At 50.0% G+C, this 24,006-nt stretch overlaps 1 protein-coding gene and 1 long non-coding RNA gene across 3 annotated transcripts in view; both read left to right on the top strand.

Moving 5' to 3' along the window:
* Positions 1-7,223, top strand: part of pkdcca (protein kinase domain containing, cytoplasmic a) — a 21,792-nt gene extending 14,569 nt beyond the window's left edge. The window contains exons 5-7 of the mRNA XM_064317509.1: positions 858-965; positions 5,719-5,892; positions 6,765-7,223. Of these exons, the coding sequence (XP_064173579.1) occupies positions 858-965; positions 5,719-5,892; positions 6,765-6,850 (368 nt within the window). The 3' untranslated portion in view covers positions 6,851-7,223. The remainder of the gene's footprint in view (positions 1-857; positions 966-5,718; positions 5,893-6,764) is intronic.
* Positions 7,224-12,858: 5,635 nt separating this feature from the next.
* Positions 12,859-22,479, top strand: LOC135245126 (uncharacterized). Of its 2 annotated transcripts, XR_010327158.1 has the most exons (7): positions 12,859-12,898; positions 16,212-16,397; positions 16,870-16,966; positions 17,238-17,299; positions 19,740-19,950; positions 20,266-20,354; positions 20,812-22,478. It is a non-coding gene; the product is annotated as an uncharacterized LOC135245126 (long non-coding RNA). The 2 variants fall into 2 exon arrangements; XR_010327159.1 differs by lacking the exon at positions 20,266-20,354 and having other exon boundaries at positions 20,812-22,479.
* Positions 22,480-24,006: the final 1,527 nt, after the last annotated feature.

Raw genomic sequence — 24,006 nt, 5'->3', positions numbered from 1 at the left:
TCCGCTCCCTCCCTCTCTCTGTCTCTCTCACTGTTTCTCACATTCCATATATATACCATGTGGCTTTTTCTGTGTCTCTGCCTCGTGCTTCCGTCTTCTTCCTGTTTTTTCAGTTTTTTTCTGTTCTCTCTCATTTCATTCTTCCTCCTTTTCACTGTCTCTGCCTCCCTCCCTCCCTCTCCTCCCCCCTCTGCTTGTTGTGCTATCTCCATGTTCATCTGTGATGGTATGTCAGGCGGTGTTTGAAATCTGTTTTTCTGCGGTACAACAGGCCGTGAAGAAGCGGGCTGGGGCGGGGGGAGGGGGGGGGTTGTGATTATATCTGGCCCTCTCAAGGTGGCTCGCACACAGCGTTCCCATTGCCCCCCCTCCCCACCCCCATCAACTCCTGTCCCCAAAAAATGTCATTAAAAGCCCACAATCTCACCCCTCCCCCCCCCCACCTCGCCCCTAAATCATGGGCAAAAAAAAGAAACACTGTTGTCACCTCAGCTCCTCCCACTGTGAGCGGTCTCAGTCTGATATCTGAGGAGGGGGGGGCGGGTGTGCCGTGACAAACTGCGTGCTACAGCAACAAAACATTATTTTTACGTCTCATTATGTAAGGCACATTATCATGATTGTTTGTCTTTGTGTAAATGTTGTATTGTTGTGTCTGTCTTGTATTGTTGACAGGTCGCTGTGTCTGCTCTGTTGTGCTAGTAAGCTGTTGTGGTGTCTGAGCGTTGTCATGTGTATTGTTCTGTCTCTATTGCTGTTGTTGTGTGTACGATTCACACATTGTTGTGTTAAGTATGTTGTGGGATATGTTGCAGTGACCGTGTTGTTGCAATAACGGTATGTTGTTTGGTTTTAAGGTGAGCTGGTCTGGGGGGTGGACGAGACCCTCGTCCAACTGGAGAAGGTGCTGCACCTGTACAAGAATGGCCTGTACCTGCAGAACAGCACACAGCCCCACAAAGCTGGTAAGAGCACCTTCACCTGTTCTGCACTGTCACCTCTATCAACACAGCTTCTCTTCCCTCTGTGGTCCATCAGCTGAGCTTTGGTGGAGGCATGGACAAGAGCATGGTTGTGTAATTTATGTACAGGTAAATATCCAGTTTTAGGACTAACAATGAAAGTGATATTAATGAGGGTATTAGTAGGTAATAGTAGTGGTAGCTTAACACACAGGCACAGTCCTTCTCTTCACGGGGTGTTACATAAGCATATCGCACCCCAGTGTTCCCGTGTGTCCATACGCCAGCTCACATTTTGAAATGATTATGCTTAAGATCACATCCCAAATTCCTCTGCTGGCTGGTAGCACTAAGTACTGTTACATAACTGCACACTGTAGAGAACTCCCCTACACGCACACACACACACACACACACACACACACATGCTCATCCATGCTCACATGCATACACACAGACACACACACACATACGCGCACACACACACGCACACACACACACACACACACGCATACATGCACACACATGCTCTTCCATGCTCGCCCTACACACACACAGGCAAGCATGTACAGACACACATGTGCACACATGCATACAGGTACACAAATGCTTGCACACTCACACAGATGCACACACACACAAACACCAGTTCTCACGTGAAGCTCCAAGCTCTGTGCGCTGTTGAATCCGCTTCGGAGCTTTGGACCCTTATATGGGTGCTTAGTATCTTTGTGTCTTTGTTAATAGACTTGCCTGAGGCCTGTCAGGGTTGTGTTTCTCTGATGTGCTGATAGGAGAAATGAAATGTGATTATAAAGATTAAAATGTATATAACAGGGAGTGTGGGGGGGGGGGTGGGGAGCTGGATGAGTCTCCATTGATACGCTGCAGAATCCTTCTGATGTTCCACCCCACCCACTCCCATCGCCCCCCCCCCCCCACACCGTCTCTCACAAATTCACTTTCTCCCCCTGTTACCCTCCCTGGGTTTCTCAGCTCCTCTCCTCACTCCCTCTCTCCTTCTCTCTCCCTCTCTCTCTCCATCTCTCCTCGCCTCGCTCTGATGACTGTGTAAGACACATGCAGACAGTTGTTGACTGATGAGGACGTTGGGCCCAGGAGCCATCTGTGCCTGGTTAACCCTTTCCCGAGCCGTGCGCTGCTGCCAGCCGGGTCTTCTCACGAAAAGCACCCGCGTCTGTGTTCGTTCCCCTCGGCCTGTGTGAGGAACCCGCTCAGAAGGCAGACCGCGTGGGGTTGGGACGAGTGGGTGGGTTTCGGCAGTTTCCTGGTTTTTTGGAAGAGAGGTTCAGAGCCAGTCTCGCTGAGAAGGATGGGAGCAGTTGGCTGGTTTCTCTTAGCGGAAGTGCGATGAGGTTTCCTCAGTGAAAGGATGAAGCAGTGGGGTTGTTTCATCGTGCTTAAGTGCAGCAACGAGCACTGCGATAACTGCAGCAGAGCAGGAGGTGGCCTCTCTCTGTGTAGGAAAGGGGGAAAACGGGAGGATTGTGGGATGAAGGAGCGCTGGCCCAGATGCTCTTAGTGAGGCAGAGGAGCTGTGAGGTGGTTTCTCTGAATGAGGGAGAGCAGTGGGGCGGTTAATATCGGCAGCGAGGAAGAGGAGTGGGGCGAGGTCTTGTAGTGAAGCACTGAGCAGCAGGCCGGTTTCTCTCTCGCACTAGGAGCAGGAGCAGCGGAGCGGTCTTTCACGTTACGATGAGAGCAACGCTCGGGCGCTTTCACCCTCCGGAATGCCTCCCCTCAGTCACATGACCGCTGAGTGGTCGGGAGAGCGCGTGAGTCGCCGCGGCTGCGAGCGCGTTTGAGCGAGGGGCCCCGGCCCCGGCCCCGGCCCCGGCCCCGCCGCTCCGCTGTGAGACGGGCCGCTGCAGAAAGGGAAAGGGCCGTAAAGCCTTCATTACCGCCATAAACCATCTAACGGTCCTGCTCGTGTGCTGGCGCTGCCCCCCCTGTCTGCGCCTCGCGGGGCCCGGCTCCTCACCGCGGACAGGAAATCCCGCCGCGGTCCTCCGGAGGGCCCGGGCGTCCCGCTCCTCCGGTGTACACGCCGCCGCCCCGCTAAATCAGCCGGCTCTCTGAGGTCAGCAGCGCGTGTCCCTGAATGAGGCCCGCACCTGGGCGCTCGGTGGGCGGACTCCCGGTGAGTCACGGTCAGAGGCTGGAACTTCCTGTGTGAGAGAGAGGCTATGAGGAACTACGAAGGGCTATGAAGGGCTATGAAGGGCTATGAAGGGCTAGGAAGGGCTATTGAGGGCCAGGAGGAGCTATGAGGAGCTATGAAGGGCTCCCTTTCTCCTTTGTCCCATCATCACAAGAGACTTTGGGCTGTGCAGTGTTGAAAATCTGTGTTACAAGATTACAGATGGATATTCACAATGAAAAAGTCACGCACTTACTTGTATTCCAAAGACAAAGGGATCATTTTATTTAACCATGTGACATTTTTAGGCCTTCTTCAGAACTGTTCTGTACACACAGACTCTCTCTCTCTCTCTCTCACACGCACACACGCACACACACACACACACACTCAAACACACGCACACACAAACATAGAAAAAGCACACAAACATTACGTTACTTGCTTTACGAAAACAGTTTATGCACACGCACTGGGCAGCTTGTGATTACAGTTGTGGAAACTGGGGACAAGTCAAACTGCTGAAGCAGGAAAAGTCCTCAGAACTGGGCTAGAATAACAGGGCTGGGGGGCGGGCGGAGGAGGCGAGGGAGGGGGCGAGGGGGCTCTGTTGCGGTTGATGAAATTGCCATTGTTTTACTATTACACTAAGCTGCAAAGGAAGCAAACCACGTCCACATGTCCCCGCAGAACATCCAATCAGAGAGGTGGAAAAACACAGCCCCGTCGCCGTCTCTCACAATTCAAACCAGACTGCGTAGGCCAGGACCTCAGTACCTCTGCTGGTTTTAATGTTGCAATAGGCTACATACGGATGTGGTTTTCAGATTTATTTTAAAAGCGCTGCTTTTCACATCTCCTCCCTCTGTACCTGCTGTTTGTTTGTCTGAAGCGGTTGGCTCTCTCTTAGAGACAGCGCCAGGTTGTGTTCTGGGGCCTGTACGGCGCTGAGAGTTGAATGGCGGAAAGGGCCGTGGCGGAAGAGGTGAATGGGGAGGTTGGGAAGGCAGGGGGAGGCTGGAGGTTCCTTTAGTTCGCCCGAATGGGAGTCTCCTCCGTTCAGCCCCTTCACATCTTTCTCTCTCTCTCTCTTTATCTTTCACTCCTGTTCAGTCTGGCTGCCTTTGGCCACTGTTGCCTGGAGACAGAGGAATGTATTGTGGCGGGGTCACGATGTGTGCTGTTTACAATGTGTGTTAAACTGAGTTGGGGAGGAGAATGGGGCGTGGGGGGCGTGGGGGGCGTGGGGGGTGTGGGAGGGGGGGCGGGGTGTGGGAGGGGTGGGGGATAGGGCTGTGACTGGAGGAATCACGCGACATGAACAATCCGGGCTTGAATTAGCTAATCGGCACTCCTCCTGTCAGAAACACAATGAGCCCCCCGCCCGTCCCACCCACTGGAGAGACAATACTGGAGCTTGTAGTGCACGTGTACCCCACCATCCCCCACCACACACACGCAGACTCACACACACACACACACACACACACACACACACACATACACATACACTCACACTCAAACATTTAAAATATTTAGTGTTATAGTATATTCTTCTATCTTACAGTACATTTGATTCCTATCAGACTCCTATAAGCATTAGTTTCTCTATGTGTAAATTAACACTATACTGAGACACATGAACGCACGTACACACACACGCGCATTGTCCTAGCAGCTCTGTACCCTGCTTGTGCCAGTTCATGAGTGTGCAGTAATAAAACACAAGGTACTACATGGCCCTGAGTGTAACAGTAGGGATTCCCCAACGGGGTATCTCCCGTCTCCTAAATCCAATAAAGCCGGCACTGTTTCCCATCCGCTCAGACAGTGGGACCCACGGAATCTCCCCTTCTCATAGCTCTGAACCACTACAGCACCCTGGCCGCCGCCCAAAATCACACAAACAAGGGGAGTGGCCCGTATTCGCTGAAACAAGGATGATGTTGTTTGCTCATTAACTGGCGGCGCGTGAAAAAATGCGCGATTGCAGCTCTGTGCGGGCGGACAAAGAAAACAGGCAACAATGGCCTTGCTCGCTCGCGCTCTTACTCTCGCTCTGAGCGCGGTGTGCAGCGACACGCTCTAACACAGCAGCACATTTCGGTGCATGAGCACCCAAAACACAGCGCATGGACACGTGCACGCTGTCGCGCATCTGTCCTCTAAGGAAAAGGGTTTTTTATTGAATATGACCTTTCAGTGTAAATTCGCTTGCCATTGTCTCTCAACTGCAACATCCTTTCATTCCTTATTCTCCCCCTTTTTCAATCCTCCCCTCCCCTGCTCTATACTGTACTCTCCTCTCCTCTTCTCTGTTCTCCCCTCCTCTCCTCTCTTTCTCTTCTCTTCTCTCCTCACCTCTCCTTCCCTTCTCCTCTCCTCTCCGCTCCTCTTCTCTCTCCTCTCCTCTCCTCTCCTCTCCTCTCCAGTGGCCATATCCATAAAGCGTCTCAGTGTGGGAATTCTGATCTTGGATCAGGCTTCCCCTGCCGTGTCCTGCCCTTATCTCCTGTGAGCTGAAATGCTGAACTGATCCTAGATCAGCCCTGGGTGCTCTGTGACTTAACGCGTGTGGTCCTTGTCTCCTGACAGAGTTCAAGCGAATGGCGGACGTCTCCATTAGGGGAGAGAACTACCGCTGCTGGCCGTCCTATCAGCACGAGGGCTGCATGCTGTCCGTCTTCAGCGTCCGCGAGGCCGTGAGCGTGTGCGAGAGCCACGCCCAGTGCCGCGCCTTCGTGATGACCAATCAGACCACCTGGACAGGTCAGCTGCCTGGCGCCTGTGTGCAGATAGTGTGTTATAGGTGTCATGTGCATGTGTGTGAGAATGTGTGTGTGTATGTGTGAGAGTGCGTGTTTTGTGAGTGTGTGGATTAATGTGTATGTGGGTACGTATGTGTGTGTGTGTGTGTGTGTGAGTGTATGTGTGCATGCGAGTGTATGCTTCAGTACTGAGTGTGAGCTGGTGGCTCTGGGAACAGGTACTGACAGACAGGTCACTGATCACACGGCTTCTGTGCAGAGGGACGGCTGCAGTAATAACTGCCTTCCTGCGCTTGTCTCTCCTCACCCCCCTCCCCTCCGCCCTCTCTATCCCCCCCCCCCCACCCTCCACTGCTCACCGCACAGACACTTCATTAAAGACCAGACTGAAAGGAAGACTTCAGCACACCAATCGCTAATCTTTATTGAAACAAGCCCGTCTAGACCTAAGCCACTTTCACATTCCTGCTCTCTGTCCTCGCCCTCCCCCTCCTTCCTTTCTTCCCTCCTCTGTCTCTCTCCCTCTCTCTCTCCCTTTCTTTCTTTCTCCCTCTTTGTCTCTTCCTCTCTCAGCTCATTCTCTCGTGCATGTCCTGTCCCTTTCTCCTCGTAAAGCCGATTTAGCCCTAAATCCTTTGTTTTATAAGGTTGTACTTTGGCCACGGAAACTGACAAAGCTATTCAGAGCTGCTGAGATGTCAGAAGGGTTCTTGGTGAAGGGAGGCGGGAGGATATTTCAGTATTTAGCAGCTGGCTTGTCAGTTATTGTTATAACTGTGGGGATATTTTAGGGGGTGCGTGGACCTTGTTTTGTTCACCCCGTTATTGTCGGCTGTTTTGATTGACAGTTATCCTCTCCTGATTTCCCCACAGGCCACCAGCTTGTGTTTTTCAAGACGGGCGCAGCCAGCCTGTCCCCCTCCCCGGGGAAGGTCACGTTCGTGCGGGTCAACAGCTGAGCACGGTCCCAAAGATGCTGGGGTTCTGGGAGAATCAACAGAACACTTTTGGGATGCAAACCCCCCCTGATACACCAGGAGGGACGTCGGGCAGAGGACCGACCCGGAGACACAGGACAGAGGGACAGAGGGATGGAGGGACGGAGGGACAGATGGACTTTCTTGCACTAGTTGTACCCCCTCCGCACCCCTCTATCCAGGGCTCGAAACTGAACCAAAACAAGGCTCTTCAATGTGCAATAATGCCCAATCTGATGAAAATGTGACCATTGATGTTATTGTTGTTTGTGTTGGTTGATATCTGTGCTCTTATTGTTGTATCAGTTTAGTGAGCGCCTCCGTGTGCTTGCCTAAGGAGGTGCTGGAGGTTGGGGGGAGGGGTTGTGGGTTAGGGGAGGGGATTGGGGTTAGGGGGGAGGGGTTGTGGGTTAGGGGAGGGGTTATGGGTTGGGGGGGGGAGGGGAGGGATTAGGGGGAAAGAGGTGGGTGTGGCACTTGGACGCTGCTGGCAGCACTGAGGTGACCTCAGTTCTCCCAGATAGAGAGGGGGAGGGGATTCCCGCATTTGATGTTGTGGTCCTCTTCAGCATCGGTCCCAGAGCAGCACTCTTTCCGGGTCGCGGTGTCTGTCATAAGTGGGGTGGTCCCTCTGGCCACGCCCATTTCCCTTTTCTCCTCCTCCTTCAGCTCTGGTCATGTGATCCCTAGCTACCCGGGTCTGGGCTGTGTAGTTGTAGAAGGTTTTTTTTTTCTATTGAATTGCCCCCTCTCTTTCCCTCTTTTTTCTCCATCTGTCTTTCTGTCTCCCTCTCTCTCTCCCTTTCTCTCCTTCCCTCTGTCTCAGCACCTCAGCACTTTCTCTAATGTGTCACAGGGTCCAGGCTCAATTGTGATGTCCCTTTTTCTTGGACAGTCACAATTTCTCAGTCTTAATCTTAAACATAATCTTTTTATGGTGGAATTGGTTTTGTTAGCAAGATCTTTAATCGCGATTGTGATTTTGATGGTTTAGCCATTGTGTTTGTTTCTGGATGTTTAGCTTTGTGTTCCTCTTGTGTATGAGGCCGTACTGGGCAAACACCTTGAGCTAAAAGGGGGGATTTTGAAAAGAGGAGAGGATGAAGGGAAATGGTTTGGGAGGAGACTGTGCTGCTATGGGGTGGCCCTACTCCTCCTACGTTCACCCGTCCTGGTTTTGTTCTCTGGGGTAGGACACCAACCAGGGAATGAAGGAACTCATTGATTCTGGAAGTTTCCAAAGGAAACATGACATGAGTGTTAGGCTTGGCGACAGACCATGTCACCAGTTTTTGCTTTCAGTGAAAGCAAATGGCGAAGGAAAAAACGCTAAAGCTAAAAATGAATTCAGCAAAACTAAAATAACGTGATAAACGTGAACATGTCTGTTGTTGCCTCTGTCAATATTTGCTGTATATAATGTCGTTGACGATGATGAGATGAATATTTTTATATGTAAAAATAAAAGAGCCATGCAGCATGTTCAGCTGCTCTTACCTGACATTTAATGTCTCTGTAACTGTGTGTGTGTGTGTGTGTGTGTGTGTTTGTTTGTTTATAGTCACACAAACACAAAGTTGTTAGGCTGATAAGAATGATTGTGATTGGTCAGCCAGTGAGCTCTGTTGGAGGACTAACAGTGTTGTTTTATTTCTTGCCCTTACAGTGTCAGGGCGCTGTTATCCTCGAACCTGGGCTCATCTCACACACCCCCAGTCTCTGTCAGTGCAGTGAGCTGAAGCCAACCCAGCAACCCACCAACCCACGCAAACATGGCAAGCACAGGAATCAAATGTAGCTGTGGGTGTTAAAATCAGCAGCCCTGTGGGCTTAGAGAGTGAGTGAGAGAGGAACAGAGAGAGAGAGTACATGTGTTTTTAAACCAAACACTATTTTATAATCTTGGAACTATTTTGAGAGTGAAGCAGTGGGCTCAATGTTGACATGACTATGAGCCCATCTGAGTCTGTGCGGGTTCGCTGCTTAAATAAGCCACAGGGTGGATTAGGGGGGTGGGACTGGGGGCGTGGCTGAGGAGCCCTCTGGTCTACGATGAGGGATGGACACAGAAGCCCACTAGTCTTTTATGTAGCAGGGAGCAGTGTTTTAATGAGGGAATCCTGGCCCATTGGTATGCTTCCCTGCTTTTACCCTGGCTTAATGAAGTCTGCGTGTCCGGAGGTCCTGCCTCATTGGCTGCCCAGGCACAGCGGAACACTGAGCAGGGCGGCCTCTGACCTTTGAACCCTGACTAACTAGCTCCACGCAGCTGTGTGAGTGAGCTTGCTTATATGGTGGTGGTGGGGGGTGGGGGGCCGTATGTTAAAGTGTGGGTCTGTGGGAAAAGTTTTCTGCATGGCCACATTCTTAAGCAGCCATTGATATTAACACAAAAACCACCCAAAATGCCTCATTCGACTTGAGCAGTGGCAAAGGGATTCAAGAAAGAACACACACACACACACACACACACACACTTCAACTTCTGTTGGTAGTACTGGTTTGTGAATGGTCCCATCGCTCTGGTGCTGATATAGCAGAAATTTGGTGGGACCCGATCGCAGATGTCCACCCAAGATGTCTGACTGAGCGTCCATGGCTCCCTGCTCCAAGCTCCGCTGAGTCTCAGCGCTTTTCAGCATCGGCCCAGGTACAATTAGAGCGCTTCGACGCTCAGAGCTGCAGCTCAGGGTGGAGCCGGAGCCGGAGGTGCGGTCACGGTCGAAAAACTCGCCGGAAGATGACCGCTGACCTGGACTTGTAGCGGCTCTTTGGCTAACTAGCAGCTGTTGGCCATATGAGGCTTGTTTCTAGAATGTTCTTCTCGTGGAGGGCAGTGGGCTTTGTCTGAATCCGGCAGAGCTGACCGCTGTGGAAAGAAGCAAAAAAGGAACCGGCCTTCAACCAGCACGCCAAAAACAGTGTGTATGTGTGTGTATGACAGAGAGGAGGACAGAGAAGAGAGAAGACATGCTGCTGGAGCCAAAGTAAAAAATAGTTCAAAGAAAAATTAAAGAAAAAGCTAAGAGAAAGTTCAGAGGAAATAGGAGGTGAGAATGGGGAGGCTTATGGGGGGGACTCCTCTTGTGTGAGGGACAGCATCTGTGTTTCATTGGCACTGGGATTATGGGGTTTCCTGAGGTGCAGCGTACATGGTGTGTGCGTGTATGTGTTGGAGGGGTTTGCTGTACACTGTGAATTGAGGCCCTACACTACTAATGAGAGCCAGACAGCTGTCCTTGTGCGGGGGCGTGACACCTGAGTCCACCCACACTGTGCCTCTCTCACACACGCCTCCCTCACTCTTAACTCCGCCCTCTTTCAACTTGCTCCGCCCACCAACATTCTCCACCTCCCACACCACAGCTTCCTACTGTCTTCCAGAGGAATGCATTAATTTTTTTCTGTAGTTTAACTGTGCATTAGGTGCACTGGGTCCTCCAGGGGTCATTGCAGAGACTGGGCTGGTGGTGTGTGGGGTGGGGAATGGTGGGGGGTGGATGGGCTGATTGTTATCACATGACTATTCACAGTTGGAGGGGGGGTCAGTTTTACCTCTGTTATTGTCTTCAGGCAAGGGGTGGAATTACCTACAACCTGCAGAGCAGTAGTGTTCAGCAAGGATGGGTCTGTTTGTGATCTATTCAGTGTGTGTGTGTGTGTGTGTGTGTGTGTGTGTGAATGCATGTGGTCAGAATCTGGCTGGGTTTGGGGCCGCAGGGGGTGACACTGTCACTGACAGAGGCAGCCGGCATATTTTCTGGGTGTGTCACGTCTGTACCCCTCAATATGACCACAGTGTCTCTGCGGGTGTATTGGCCCAAACAGGCCCGGGGCACTCGTCCCTGGGCAACAGATAACACTGTGAGCATTGTCTGCCTCCACAGGAGCCACAAATGCACTTCATTTCAGTCTTTTCTCTCTCTCTGCCTTTCCCTCCCTTCTCCTCTCCCTGTCTCTTTTTCCCTCTCTCTGCCTCTCCCTCCCTCCCTCTCTCTCTCTCTCACACACTCTCTCTCTCTCTCTCTCTCTCTGTCTCCTGATCCCAATAAAAGAGCACAATGGTTGTGATTGTCTACAGCGACTATATATAAATGTCTGGACATGTTATTTAATATGCGCATCGCACCAGCGAGGGGGGTGGGGAGTGGGCGGGGCATCATCGTACCTGGAAACGCCTGAGAGAAAGACCAGCCTTTGTCCACTTACCCCAACAAGACGATCTCACAGGGGCCAGACTACCCCAGCAAAGCCCTCCTCTCTCACCCCACTTCAGAGACAGTGCAATCACCTGGATTCCAAGCTACTCTGCGGAAAGGTCCTGGGGTTCTGTGGGGTAGAAAGAGTGAGAGAGAGAGAGAGATAGGTAGAGGGAAGAGGCTGATGTGAGATCTGAACTTCACTCCTGGGAAAAAAACAGCACACATATACATTTCTCTCGCATAAGTCACCTGCTGTTCATTCACATACATTTTTGCAGTTTTATTCATTCGGCTGTTTATTTTGCAGGGCGTTGAGAATGCCAGATCTTCACACAGCTCCCATAGCTCAGCCTTTATCTGCTCGCAGAGATAAATGCTCTGTCTGTACCAGCCTCTGCTCGTCCCTGCGGGACGGCTCCAGCGCCCAAAAACGGCAGCCCCTTTGTCTGCAAGCCTCTCTGGGCCGCACGCGATCTAACGGGGCGAGCCCGTCCAATGAGAACGCGCCGCCGCTTCCTGAGGTCGGCTCGCCACCATCTTGAGGTTCTGGCCGCAAGAGGATGTGATGTCCCTGCCCCTGGAGAAGCAAAGCGATTGCAAATCGTTCACTTGGCTGGACGCCCTGGGTTTTGGCTCGGCTGGCTAACAGTATCTTCTGACTTGTCATGCGAGGAGGGCAGTGGTTTGAAAACCCGCAAGCAGCCCTACCCCTCATACCCTGGCACCAATAAGAAGAGAGGGCCTCTGGAGGGAGGGGGGGGAGGGGAGGGGGGGTCATGCCTGGCTCTGCACCAATGGGAACGTGGCACCGGTCCCAGTATGCCTGTGTCATGTCTGGCTGTCAGGCGGTCGGTGTAAAGATGAGACATGTGCTATCTGAGCCGCTGTTGTGCTGTGTTAACAGAGGTCTGTCAGCGCCTAGCCTGAGCGTGGAGCAACTGGGCGGCTGGACAGCCCCCAAAGCACAGGCCTGTGGCGCACACAATTAGGGAGGGAGCGTGCATTCAGCAGCTGGCAGGGACGGGTGCCAGCACCGGGACAAATGCCACGCTAGGCCAGAAGCGCGGAGGGAAAAACCCTGATAAGCCACACAAGGTGGATTAAAAAAAAAAAAATTATCAGGTGAAAACTTTGTTTTGCGAAAGGCTAAATGTGAAAATACACGTGTAATTACATTAATTCTTCTGCTGTATGTGGGCCAGATCCAGAGTAGAAAAAACTGGGAATGTGACTGCGCACTGCACAAATCTCTGTTTTCATCAGGTTACTGAGCTCGCATGCTAATACAAAAAAGCGTCAAAAAACAAACTTTTCGTATGGTCTTTCTTCTCCATTAATGCTTGTTAATACACATACTCAACAGGTCAGACAATACATTGATTTTCCTCAGTTTGATCCTTGGCACACTTGTGCTGTTTAGATTGTAACACGCAATGTGTCTGAATGAATATTAATGCATTCGTACATTCTGAGATTACTCATTTACAACTTGTGACACATCACACATTTCGTCCCATGTTCTTCTGTTTCTGCTGTGGCTCTAATTCAGCTGAAAAAATGGTATTTGGCTATTTAGGAGAGGCATTCAATCCTTTTTTCAAACTCAATTTGCGCTCTTATCACTAATTGATACTAAAGGATATCTCGTGTAGTCAAAAGGATTGTGGGTGGCGGCCAAGGTGTTCTGCATTGTGCCATGGTGGGTTGATTAGTGCTTTCAAGGTGAAGCCAATAGACCCAAATTAACTTCACCTCTTTATAAGCGCTTGGGCCTGCTGCCCTTTCCATCGTTCTCAGAGGAGAGAGAGAGAGCAGAAAGGCTGCACAGGTTTCTGTGGTTTTCCTTTTCTTTTAGCACACCTGGGTGCTTTTGTTTTTGTACTTGTTTTGTCAGCTTGTGAGCTGAAATAAGCTAATGTTGATTTAGGGAAGACTGGGATTTTTTTACAGTACATACTACAGTTAGCCTTCCCCTTTTTTAGTCCATTTATGGCTCTTTGCTCCTGACAGAGCAACAGCACTAAATTCAGAATAGAAATGAATGGGGGGGGGGGGGAAGAGTGGAAATCTTACCAGCACACCATGCACAATGCATCATGCATTGCGCTTAAGTCTATGTCTATTTTATCCTTTTCTGTAGTGTGATATTTCTGTGTCTTCAGAGTAATGTTATCTTGTGTTTCTGCACGTCAGAAAAATGTTCAGTGAAAACTATGATGCCGTGCGTAGTGTAACACTAGACACACAGAAACGCTTTACGACTTCTACCATGTCCCTCAGACAGGGCCTTTCCTGTCCTTGCTGTGTAATGGCGGACTGTGGCGCCTCAGTGTATTTACTGCATCAGTGTTTGTGGTGTTTCAGTGTGTAAATGTGGCATTGTCTACAATGCTGATAAACCCTAGACTCTGGCTCATTGATAACCGAAGGACGCTGAGCTACATTAAAGATATGGGGATGCTGATAAAGCAGTAAACCTCTGACCTCGCATCCACTGCAGGTTAAGTGTGTCAGCGTTTCTGCTCTATCAATGGGCCAGTGTTTTTAGTGTGTCAGTGTCTGGTGTGTTTGTCTTTGTCATCGTCTTTGGTGTCTTCAGTGTACAGTCGTCTGTCCTTTAGTGTTCCAGTCTCCAGAGTGTCAGTATTACTGTAGTTTACCAGAGAACTGGGTGTGTGAAGCGGAACACAAATAAGCATATTGCAAACGCAAATGGTCAGGAAACCGGCGGTAAAATTAGACAGAACCGTCGATTTTTATTTGCCATTCTTTGGCGCCATTCAAGCGCAATGTCCAAATCCCATGAACTGCCTGTGTTTTTTTTTAAAAAGAAGCAAAGCTTTCAACGGGCAGATCTGATACCCTGAGGAAGGCAGAAGGCAGGCGGGGGGGAAAGTGACGTCAGTGTGAGAGTTCTCCCAGGCCCCGTCCTGACATCACTCCGGACAGACGAGACGGGCAGCAGCTCCTGGTGTTTCACCGCTAAGTCCCGTGCCCAGGAGGCGCCAAGCTAAATACCCCATAACAAGCGTGGCGCAAAACGGGTCGCCGTAGAGACAGAGTAAACGGTGGCTCAGATCTGTCTCTCTGTCTCTCTCTGTCTCTCTCTCTCTCAATGCCTCATCTCACTCCGCCTCTCTCCTCTTTCAACGCCTCTCTGTCTTACTTTGTCAGCACCTGTCTCTCTTTCTCTTTTAAACATGCTTTTTTGGCATGAAGTTCATAAAGCAAATAGTCAAATTTATATAAAAGCGTTCTATAAAAAACTATTTCAAATAGCAGGGAAAAAATACTGTTGAAAGCATTTAATTATTTACGGTAACTTTTTAATATTTTTCAAGTCGAACAGATAAGATGCACTGCTCATCTGTGCAGCATGTCTTTTTTTCTCTGTCTCTCTCTCTCTCTTTTTCTCTCTCTCTCACTTTTTCTCTCTCTACCTCTTTTTCTCTCTCCCTCTTTTTACCTCTCTCCCTCTCTTTTTCTCTCTCTCCCTCTTTTTCTCTCTCTCCTTTTCTCGGTCCCTGTGGGCAGGAGAGACGCCGTGTCAGCGGAGGTGCAGAGAGCTGTGAGTGCAGAGACTCAGAGGTGCGCAGGGACAGGCTCTTAAAGGCAGGCGGTATTGAGTCATTCTGCTGGTGAGCTGCCACAGAAAGCAGGGCATTGAAGCACGCGGCTAAGACAGATCAGATCCTTTTACACGGCTCTACCCTCTCCCCAGTGGAAGCCCTCCGCATAAAATGTGCGCGAACATGAGAAATCTGATGTGGTTCCAGTTAAAAAAGAAAGTCCATGGTGAGAGATGCAATACCGCACCACGCAGTTCCTACAGTTGCCTGCATGTTTGCAAAACGAGAAAAATAACAAAAAGATAGATTTCCTTCTAGAAAATTGGAGGACGGTATTTTAAAATATGAAATAAGACATTTTAGTAATGGCTACTCTTTTAGTCAGGTTTGAGATGTGGATTTTGGGATTGTTGATCAGTGAAATAGTGAGTTGGCTGAGATGTTTTTCTTTAACGGAGCAGACCCATTTCAAGATTCACAGGAATTCCGACAGCAGTGAACAGGACAGACAGCCCGAGAGACAGACAGGAACAATGCCAGGACTATAACCGTCCCATATAATTTGCACTGCATGACTTTGGGTATTTTTGTTATATATTCCTTGCAATAAGAACAAAAATATTTAGAGGACTTGCATCAGATAAACAAGTCTCAAGGCCTCAAAAAAACACAAAGAGTTGGAGGAATGTTTTAGAAACGCACATACCGAATAGATCCCTGGGCCTTATCTCATCTAAAACATCTGATGGGAAACTGCAATCGAACAAGGAAGCAATCAGAGAGCAATGTGGGCATGGGCGGGCACATCTTACTTTCCGCCCTGCGGCCATGCCACCCAGGGGGTGGGCTATCTGGGCCCGATCTACCCGCTGTGCCAGCCGGTGGGTGGACAAAGACAAGCAGCGTGCTGCAGAGAGGCCGTTGAGTGCACAGCCTGTTTGTTATCGCAAGGCCAGATCCTGATTCAGGCTCACAATGAGCGTGCACCATTGTGTGTGTGTGTTTGTGTGTGTGTGTGTGTTTGTTTGTTTGTTTGTCTGTGTGACTGTGTATGTGTGTGTGGTTGGTTGAGGTGTTGCATGCATATTTTGTTTTTGGGGGGGGGGGGCGGGGGTGCGAGGGAGGCCTGTGTGTTTTTGTGTGTTTCACTGCAGTCGCCTCAGAGATTTTATATGACTTCTGGGCTGTAAACAGAGCTCGAACAGAGCAAGATGGTGTATTTTCATCTGAATCACACATTTCCCTGCAATTTTTTTAGACTTTCTCATGGAGCTGTGCATTATTCTAGACTCAGTGTATAGTGTAAGGACATTCTAGTCACAGGTGGTAGCTCAGCACCCTATTAGTATTTTACATGGTAAAAATGGCATTTCCATCTTTTTGCTCCCTACCTGTAGATCTCAGAACCCAAGGAAGCGACATTTACAGTCACAGACAGAGAAACATTCCGGCTTAAAACAAATTGCATTTCTTAAATGATCCATTACAAATTGAAAGGTAATTTAATGGACTGCTTGAAATGACAGACCCTGTGCTCTGAGGCCTAATTGCCATGTCCCTTATTACACCCAGATAGCGCTGCAGAATGCGGTGTCCAGCAGACCGCTTTGTCTCCTGACCTGGGGGTGCATGTGTCAGGGATGGTTATCTCAGAACATCGGCTTTGTTGTCATGCGACTGGGAACATTTCGTCTTACATGTGTCTTACCGATGCCCCGGCCAGACGGAGCGCAGCGTCCCATCCGTCAGGGCCGACAGGTGAGATAACCCGCGACCCCCCAGGCGCTCCAAAAAGAAAAAAGGGGCCGTGCGATGACCCCCTCCGCCCTGCGACCGGAACACTGACCGACCTCCCACCCCTGCTGCCCCGCTCCCGCTATCTGGCTCCCGTTATCAGGGGAATGTGGACGAGCGGCTGAGGCTGAGGGCCGGTTGGGCAGCCAGGTTTGGGCCCCGGATTGGGGAGAGCATGTCCCAGTGGCAGCTGTCCCTTCCAGCACGGTTAACCCTTTCAGCTCCATGTTTATCCATGCCCTGTATCTCGCTTCTTCGCATTTCTCCTTCCAGGGCTGAGACCAGTGAGATCACCCCGCCCTGCTTTTTACCGGAAAGTGCCATGGAGATGTAGAGAACAGATATTTTCTCTCTCTCTCTCTTTCTCTGTTTCTCTCTCCCTCCCTCTCTCTTTCTCTTTATTCCTCTATCCCTCCCTCTCTCCCTTGTGCCTTAGTATCAATCGCACACCTGCAGCAGGAGGGCTTTCTGCACGCAGGCTAAGCAAACAGGAAATCACCAGGAACAAATATTCCTAACCACACCTGTGCCAGGTAAAGTATCAACAATCACCTCACCCAGCAACTCAAACTCACAATAAACTCAACTCCTTTCAGAAAGTCTTGTATTTCTCTAACCACGACGGCACTCCTGAATTTGTATGTCATTTAAAAAATCTATTAATCTATGGAAAATGTATGGAAACCTATGTAATAAAGTCTTATTCAAGTATATTTTATTCTCCCATTTTGAAGGTGGCGGCATTATTTTGTTTCTGAACTGGAAAAAAAACCCTAATCTCTTTCTGGCCTGCCTCCTCCGCAGAAACACAACTCCGGTTTCCTGTGTCGGTGGCCAAACACCTTTGACGGGACTGGGTGCAGCAGGTAAGAAAACATCATTAGAATAATAAAGACTGATCGCAGGGGAACTCTCGCTGCTCTGAGCTCCTTTGATGTGGTGGAGCCGAGGAGGGGGCCGAGGGGGTTAATCCTGGGGCTTGTGTTTCAGTACCTGCTCTTAATTCTCAACCTGTGCTACTGATTTGGGGCCAGCGCTCCTTCACTGGCTGCCTTTGTGGGCCCGGGGGGGACGGCATTGTGCTCACACAAGCGGGCAGGGCTGAAAGAAGGGGGGGGGGCAAACGCGTAGGTGAGCCCCCATTTGATCCCCCCCCCCCTCCCTGTTATGCCACTTTATCCAAAAACTTGCACGTGGAAGTTAGGGGATTAAGGATCCCTACCTGCCTGCCTCCAGGGCGCGCGGGGGAGGGGAGGGGAGGGGAGGGGAGGAGGAGGAGGAGGAGGGAGGAGGAGGAGGAGGAGGGGAGCCGGTTTCAGCAGAGTGGTGAATGAGTGAATGAATAAGCAGTGGAAAGGGAGAGATGGAGTGCAGTCAATCTCCGACACTGGGGCCGATCGGCCTGGGTGGTGATGGCGGGATCGCCTTGCAGATGTGCAGTTGGTTTTAAAATGAGATCCCGACCTCCTGACAAGAAAATAATGTCTGTATATGTGGGAGGGTGGGGGTGGGGGACTGGGGAGTTGGGGGAACACCTGTCTTCATCGTGCTGTGTTGATGCAGTAAATGACTGTTATTGAACTTTATGTTGCATATGATTGCTTTTGATGGTCTGATGAAATTGATTGCAGAGATGGACTGATGAGTGGCTGGTCAATAGCAAGAGAGACACAACAATAACAGAAAGACCGCATATTATGGTATCAAACTGAACCTCTGCATCAAGTCATGCATTAGTCATGGGGTGGGGGCAAAAATACGCAAAAAATGCTAACTTATTGCAGTGCAAAATAAACAATTATAATGTAAAAGACGCACGCAGCATTTTTTCCCCTTTGTCTCGAAGGGAAGGCTTCCCCATTGCAGAGGGTGCGACACTAATGAGAGATGCACCCCTGCTCTATAAACACATCCCACAATACCCCCCCACCCCCTGAGGTTCCCCCCGGTAACTGTACCACAGCCCCTCATTTACTGACCAACAGGAGAAAAATACCAACTCACGACACCTCTGACCTCTGACCTCTTGATAAGTCACAGCAAGTCATTCAGTCATTCAGAGCAAAACCTGACTTGGGTTTATTACTATTTCTTACTGTATGATGCAGAATTTACAATTTTATATGCATACATATGTTCAGTGCTGATTTAACTCCAAGTCCAAGAGGTATCAAATGTACTACATCAGAGTTAAATCTACTCTGCAGATACAGCTGCCCTGGCTGAATGCAAGCTGAATACCTGAACCTGAATATGTGAATATGTGAAGCGGTTTCAGTCTTCTCTTGTTGCACTGGGATCCTGGGAGAAAATGGAATCTGCAATTTTGAACTGAAAAAAAGATGCACTATAAAAGCAGTGTATTCTTGTTTATGCTGCAGAGGTGCGATGCCATGGGCAGCTTGGATCGCTGGCTTCCAGATGCAAAACTTTGCCTGGAGGCAGGAATGCTTGGAATTATGGGTGACGGATTCGGGGGATACAGATCAGTGAAGGGGGGGTATTGGGGCTGTAGACGGGGTAGCAGGGGGTCCTACACAAAGAGACATTAGGGGTTTGAGGGACAGTAGCATACCCAAGAGTCCAGAGCAGTTGCAGTACCCCCGGTGCAGGCTCTGTCGCCATGGTGATGTCACCCCCCCCCCCCCCCTCAACGAGGTCATTTCCCCCTGGCAGGACATGCTGTTCACACAGACAGGCTCTTTCACAGGCAGGGCCTGAACTCAGCTCCCAAACAGCAGGCGTGAAATTCCCCATTACCGCCGGCTTTCAAAGGCCCCGCACATCCCGCCCCAGGGTCCCCTCAGCCCCCCGCCCCCACCCACCAGTCCCCATTCAGGACGCTCGCCAAAGACATGAAACAGCTCCATTCTCCACCAGTGGATTCTTCATAATCTCTTTTTGTGCCGCTCAGTGTGAACTCCCCCCTCCACACACACACACACACACACACACGCATACACACACATACGCAAACATGTATACACACACACACACACACACACACTAACCCCTAACTGCTCAGCCAAGCTGCAGACCACTCTATCAGGTACACACAAAGCACCCCCCCCTCACGTGAGTCTGAATCATGTGTTATGATGGGCAAGGCGCTGCTGGGGGTTGTGGTGTGGTGGGGGGGGGGGGCTGATCCCATTGTTTCACTGTGTTTCACTGTGTTAAACGCACTGCTGGACATGCAGCACTGGCCCAGTGCGAAAGCTGTAACAGCGCGTCACGCAGTGGTCCACTGCGTATTTGCACTGTTTATTTGAGCGGACCCCAGAGCTTACGGCTCCTGACCCACAGGCTGGCGGGGGTGTCTGAGGCCTCTCGCCGCGGCCGCCGCGCCCTTGACGGACGAGCGGTTCGATGAGACGGTAAAATACGGCGAGGGGCGCTGCCGGTGCCGCCAGCCTCCTCTGACGCCTGTTTCAGCCTGAGCTGCAGCCTGGAAACACACTCTTCTGTTCTCCCAGACACCAGCAACCGCAGCACTGTGGGCTAGCTGTGCATAACTGTGAGTGCAGTGTGTGTGTATTATTATTAATAATAATAATATAATAATAATAATAATAATAATAATATTATACTATCAATCACAAATAGATATATATTTACAAATGTATTCATAAAAGGAATATTTGTAATTTATGAATTTGCTTTATTCGTGTGTTGTGCAAAATGTAGCATTTGTTGAGAATCAAGAGTTATATATGAAATACAAATGTTACATTTTAAAATAATTTTTTGTTTGCATTGATTAATTCTATTTTATGTTTAGCATGGCATTTTCTTCCTTATATTACACTGACTTTAAAATTATATTCACCAGGGCAGCTTTACCTGATTTCACAGCTGATTTCCCGAAGCAGAACTGTAAGAGGAAACAGGAGGAATGTTCTAGCAACCATAAGCGCTACAGTATATATCAACTTACATCACGCTAGCTTAAACAAAGTACTTAACATTAATCTCTGCGTATACATCATATTTCAGTCGAGGAAGTGCTTGTGTGTGTGTGTGTGAGTGTATGTGTGCACATGCATGTGTGTTTGTGTGCTTGGGCGTGTGTGTATGTGTGTGAGTGTGTTGCGTGCATATGCATGCTTGTGAGTGTGCATGTGTGCATGTGCATGCATGTGTGTGTGTACATGCGTGCCTGCTTGCATGCGAGCGTGGGCGTGTGTGTGTGTGTGTGTGTGTGTGTGTAACCCATATGGGCTTAGGAGACTGGCTGACAGTAAACGTAAATAAAAATAAGCCAATCTTCAACACCTTGAAAACACATCCTCAGCGACGGCACAGCTTGCCGTGTCGCTGCTTTGTGTTTACTGTGAAAGCAATCAGCTCCCCACTCACTCTACCTTATTCCTTACAGGTGTCCCGTCACAAAGCTCCAGAATGCAGAGAAGGTTCCATTACCTAACTGTTACCGACCGGGAGGCAGCTCTGGTTTTGGAGATTTCATGCAGCTGACAATTTCTGGTTCTCAGAACATTCCCAGAATGTTGGAAAAGTTAGAGCAAACATTTGTCCACATTTGTGTAAGCCCGGAGGTGCCAAGGGGCTGATGTAGTTCTGTATAGCCCTGACACATGTACTCCTTATGACATTATGGCTTCCACCTGCTCCCCAGTATAGAGCTATGCCAAAGAGCTCAAGGGCAGAGTGTTCATAGAGTGGAGCTGCACCAGAGAGCTCAGAGACAGAGAGTTTCTGTTGTGTGGTGCTGCACCAGACAGCTCAGGGGCAGACAGTTTCCTTAGTGTGGAGCTGCACCACACAGTTCAGAGACTGACAGTTCCCACTGTGGAGCTGCACCAGAGAGCTCAGGAGCAGACTGTTTCCATAGTTTGGAGTTGCACCAGCAAGCTCAGAGACCAAAAGAGTCCCCATTGTGGATCTGTGCAAGATAATTCAGAGATTACGACAGTTTACAGGGTGGAGCTGCACTGGAGAGCTCATATGCATGGAGAATCCATAGCAAAGAGCTTCACCAGAGAACTCACATACAGCATAGAGCTCCAAGGTGGAGAACGCCAACAGCAAGGGCTAAATGCAAGCCGCCGCAGCCATACTCCTGGCCCTATGTCCAATGAGAAGAATAAAATATTATTCCAACAAATAAAACACTTTAAATTATGTCTGCATCTGTACAGTGTCAGCATACCTCCCACTAGTAACAGAATAAAAAGTAACTGCTTTGCATACATTGCACATAGTACGATACATAATATTTACAGTACACATAGCTTCATGTGTACTGTAGTATGTGGGAAATGCATGGCCTGCACACAGCATTTCTAAAAAGAAGACTGACTAAGGATGATAAAGTTGAAGAGCGCTGGCCTGCAGTGTGAGCTCCGCCAGACAGCCTGAGAGACGCACAGAAGGTTCACACTGGCGGGCTGTGCAGGGAAAGCACTGCACTTCAACACCCCATTATAAAACGTCAAATGTACATTTTCCAGTTGCATCAGAGCCGTGCCATCCATAGCAATCCTCAGCACCTCCCACCCAGATTCCAGTGCTGCCGGCAGCACCTCACTGCCAAAGACCTGTCTTAATATTTGCTCAGCTTCGAAGAGACTGATGCTCCCTGATTTATATGCAAGGCCGTAGGAGACTTCAGTATACAGATCTATCAAAAAATGGTTACACACTGAGGGAGAGAGGGAGTGAGGATGGGAAAGGGAGAGAGAGAGAGTCAGACAAAAAAAAGTTCAAATGAAGTGTATTTGTGTGTGCAAAAAAATGTCAGCAGTGCTATCATGGCAGAGTTTTAAACTTCTAAGTATTTCATTAGTTCAGGACATAATATTTTCTGTATTATCTTAAAGCTGTCACATACCGCTGGCTCATGATCTTTGGAGAGAAATATTTTTAAAAAGAACAAAAAACTGAACAAGAACAAGTTCCAGAAATGATCATCAGTGCATAATGCTTTATGTAATCTCTAAAGTCCTGGAAGAGGGATGTCACTAGGCCACAGGAAACAGGAAGTACATGGAGGACAAGGAAGGAAGTGATCCCTCAGCCCCCTACACCTTCCTATACCTCTGCACCCGTCCCTCTGACCTCACCGTGAAGCCCCGGCTCTCCCAGTGGGCAGGAGTACCCAGGTAACCGTCACCTGCACCCCAACACTCTCCAGTCCGCTGGAGGTCACACGGTTTATTCAGGAAGAGCTGAGCTGTCATACGAGCAGGGCCGAGGTGCAGGGTGGTGCAGAGTGTTTTTTTTTTTTCAGGAGACATCTGTTTAACCTCATCTAGCTTTCTGTCCTGTTAAGCGCTCAGGCTATGTGAGAGGCATTCACCAACCCCCCCCCACCCCTTCACCCCCCTCCTCACCCCCCATCTGAGATTACACGGACATCTGCAGCGCTGTTAGTTGCTACCTTTGGTGAAATCGAGCGGACTGCCAGCTCCCCCCCCCCCCTTTCAGACCGGGCTTGTTAGCAGCCTGTGGTGTGGGGGCTCCTGTATGCCAGACCTGCTCCAGGATAACTGCGGGGCACTCTGTGAGTTAAGAGCGTTGAACATTGACAGGGACGTCACTGACATCAGTGCTGGTGCAAATTTGCAAAGCCTGCTGGGAGAACGAGCCAGAAATAACACAGGGGTGACTCAAAGGTGTGATCTTAAAGTTCAAGCATGTGCGAAAAAAAAAGTTTCAGAAATTACTGTGAGGGCCAGCTATGACAATGGTGTCAGCTGACGGTACCTCATTGCCTTCTTTCAGTCGCATTCTCACTGTTGCTCTATTAGAAGTCCCAAACTCTCAGGATGTAATCTGCTGAAACGCAGCTGCGGTGTTCTCTAGAGAGAAGGTTCTAGACAGGACGGTCTAGCTGAACTAATTCTTGAGGGCCCAGCCAATCACAGTGACCTCTTTTTTTGGAGAGAGCGGTCGCTCTGAAAATGTGCGGTAAGAAACGGTGGAGGGGGAGTGTGAGGGATGGCCGCTGGAAAGTGCGCGCTGAGAGGTCCTCCGCGTCCCGGGGCGGCTGGGCGGTGCGTGATTTACGGCGCTGGAGAGACCGGCACGGCCAGTTCTCCCATCCCAACAGGAACGGCTCAATACGGGCCCACAGTCTGCTACACACAGCGACATAAATCATCCCTTAAGCAGCCGGCAACTGGCCACAGAGGAATTCCTCTCCCCCACCCCTCCTCCTCCTCCTCCTCCTCCTCCGCCCTGCCCCCCCATGCTGAGTAGGCATTCTTATCCACCCCCCAACCCCCACCTCACCCCACCCCGCCCCAACCCCACACCCCCAGCTGGGGCACACATCTCCGGTCTGACTGACTGCCCCCCTCAGCTCTAACCTCAGGCTAATGCTCTTTATGTATGTCATCATCCCCGCGGGAGGGAGACCACCGCTTCTCCTTTTACCCCTCTCTTCTTTTCCCGAGCCGCTTTGGAAAAGCACCGTGACATTTTCTGGCAACGTGAGATGTGAATCGGGGAGCGAGAGGCTACCTGATCAGTGATCAGAGAGGCCACAAATTGTGAAGCACGTGGAGATGTCATCTCTGGCCTCGGGGTGGGCCGCAGTGTCTGCAGGGCT

Source organism: Anguilla rostrata, chromosome 18, assembly GCF_018555375.3.
Source record: "Anguilla rostrata isolate EN2019 chromosome 18, ASM1855537v3, whole genome shotgun sequence".
NCBI classification, from domain to species: domain Eukaryota; kingdom Metazoa; phylum Chordata; class Actinopteri; order Anguilliformes; family Anguillidae; genus Anguilla; species Anguilla rostrata.
This window is presented reverse-complemented; position numbering and strand designations above follow the sequence as displayed.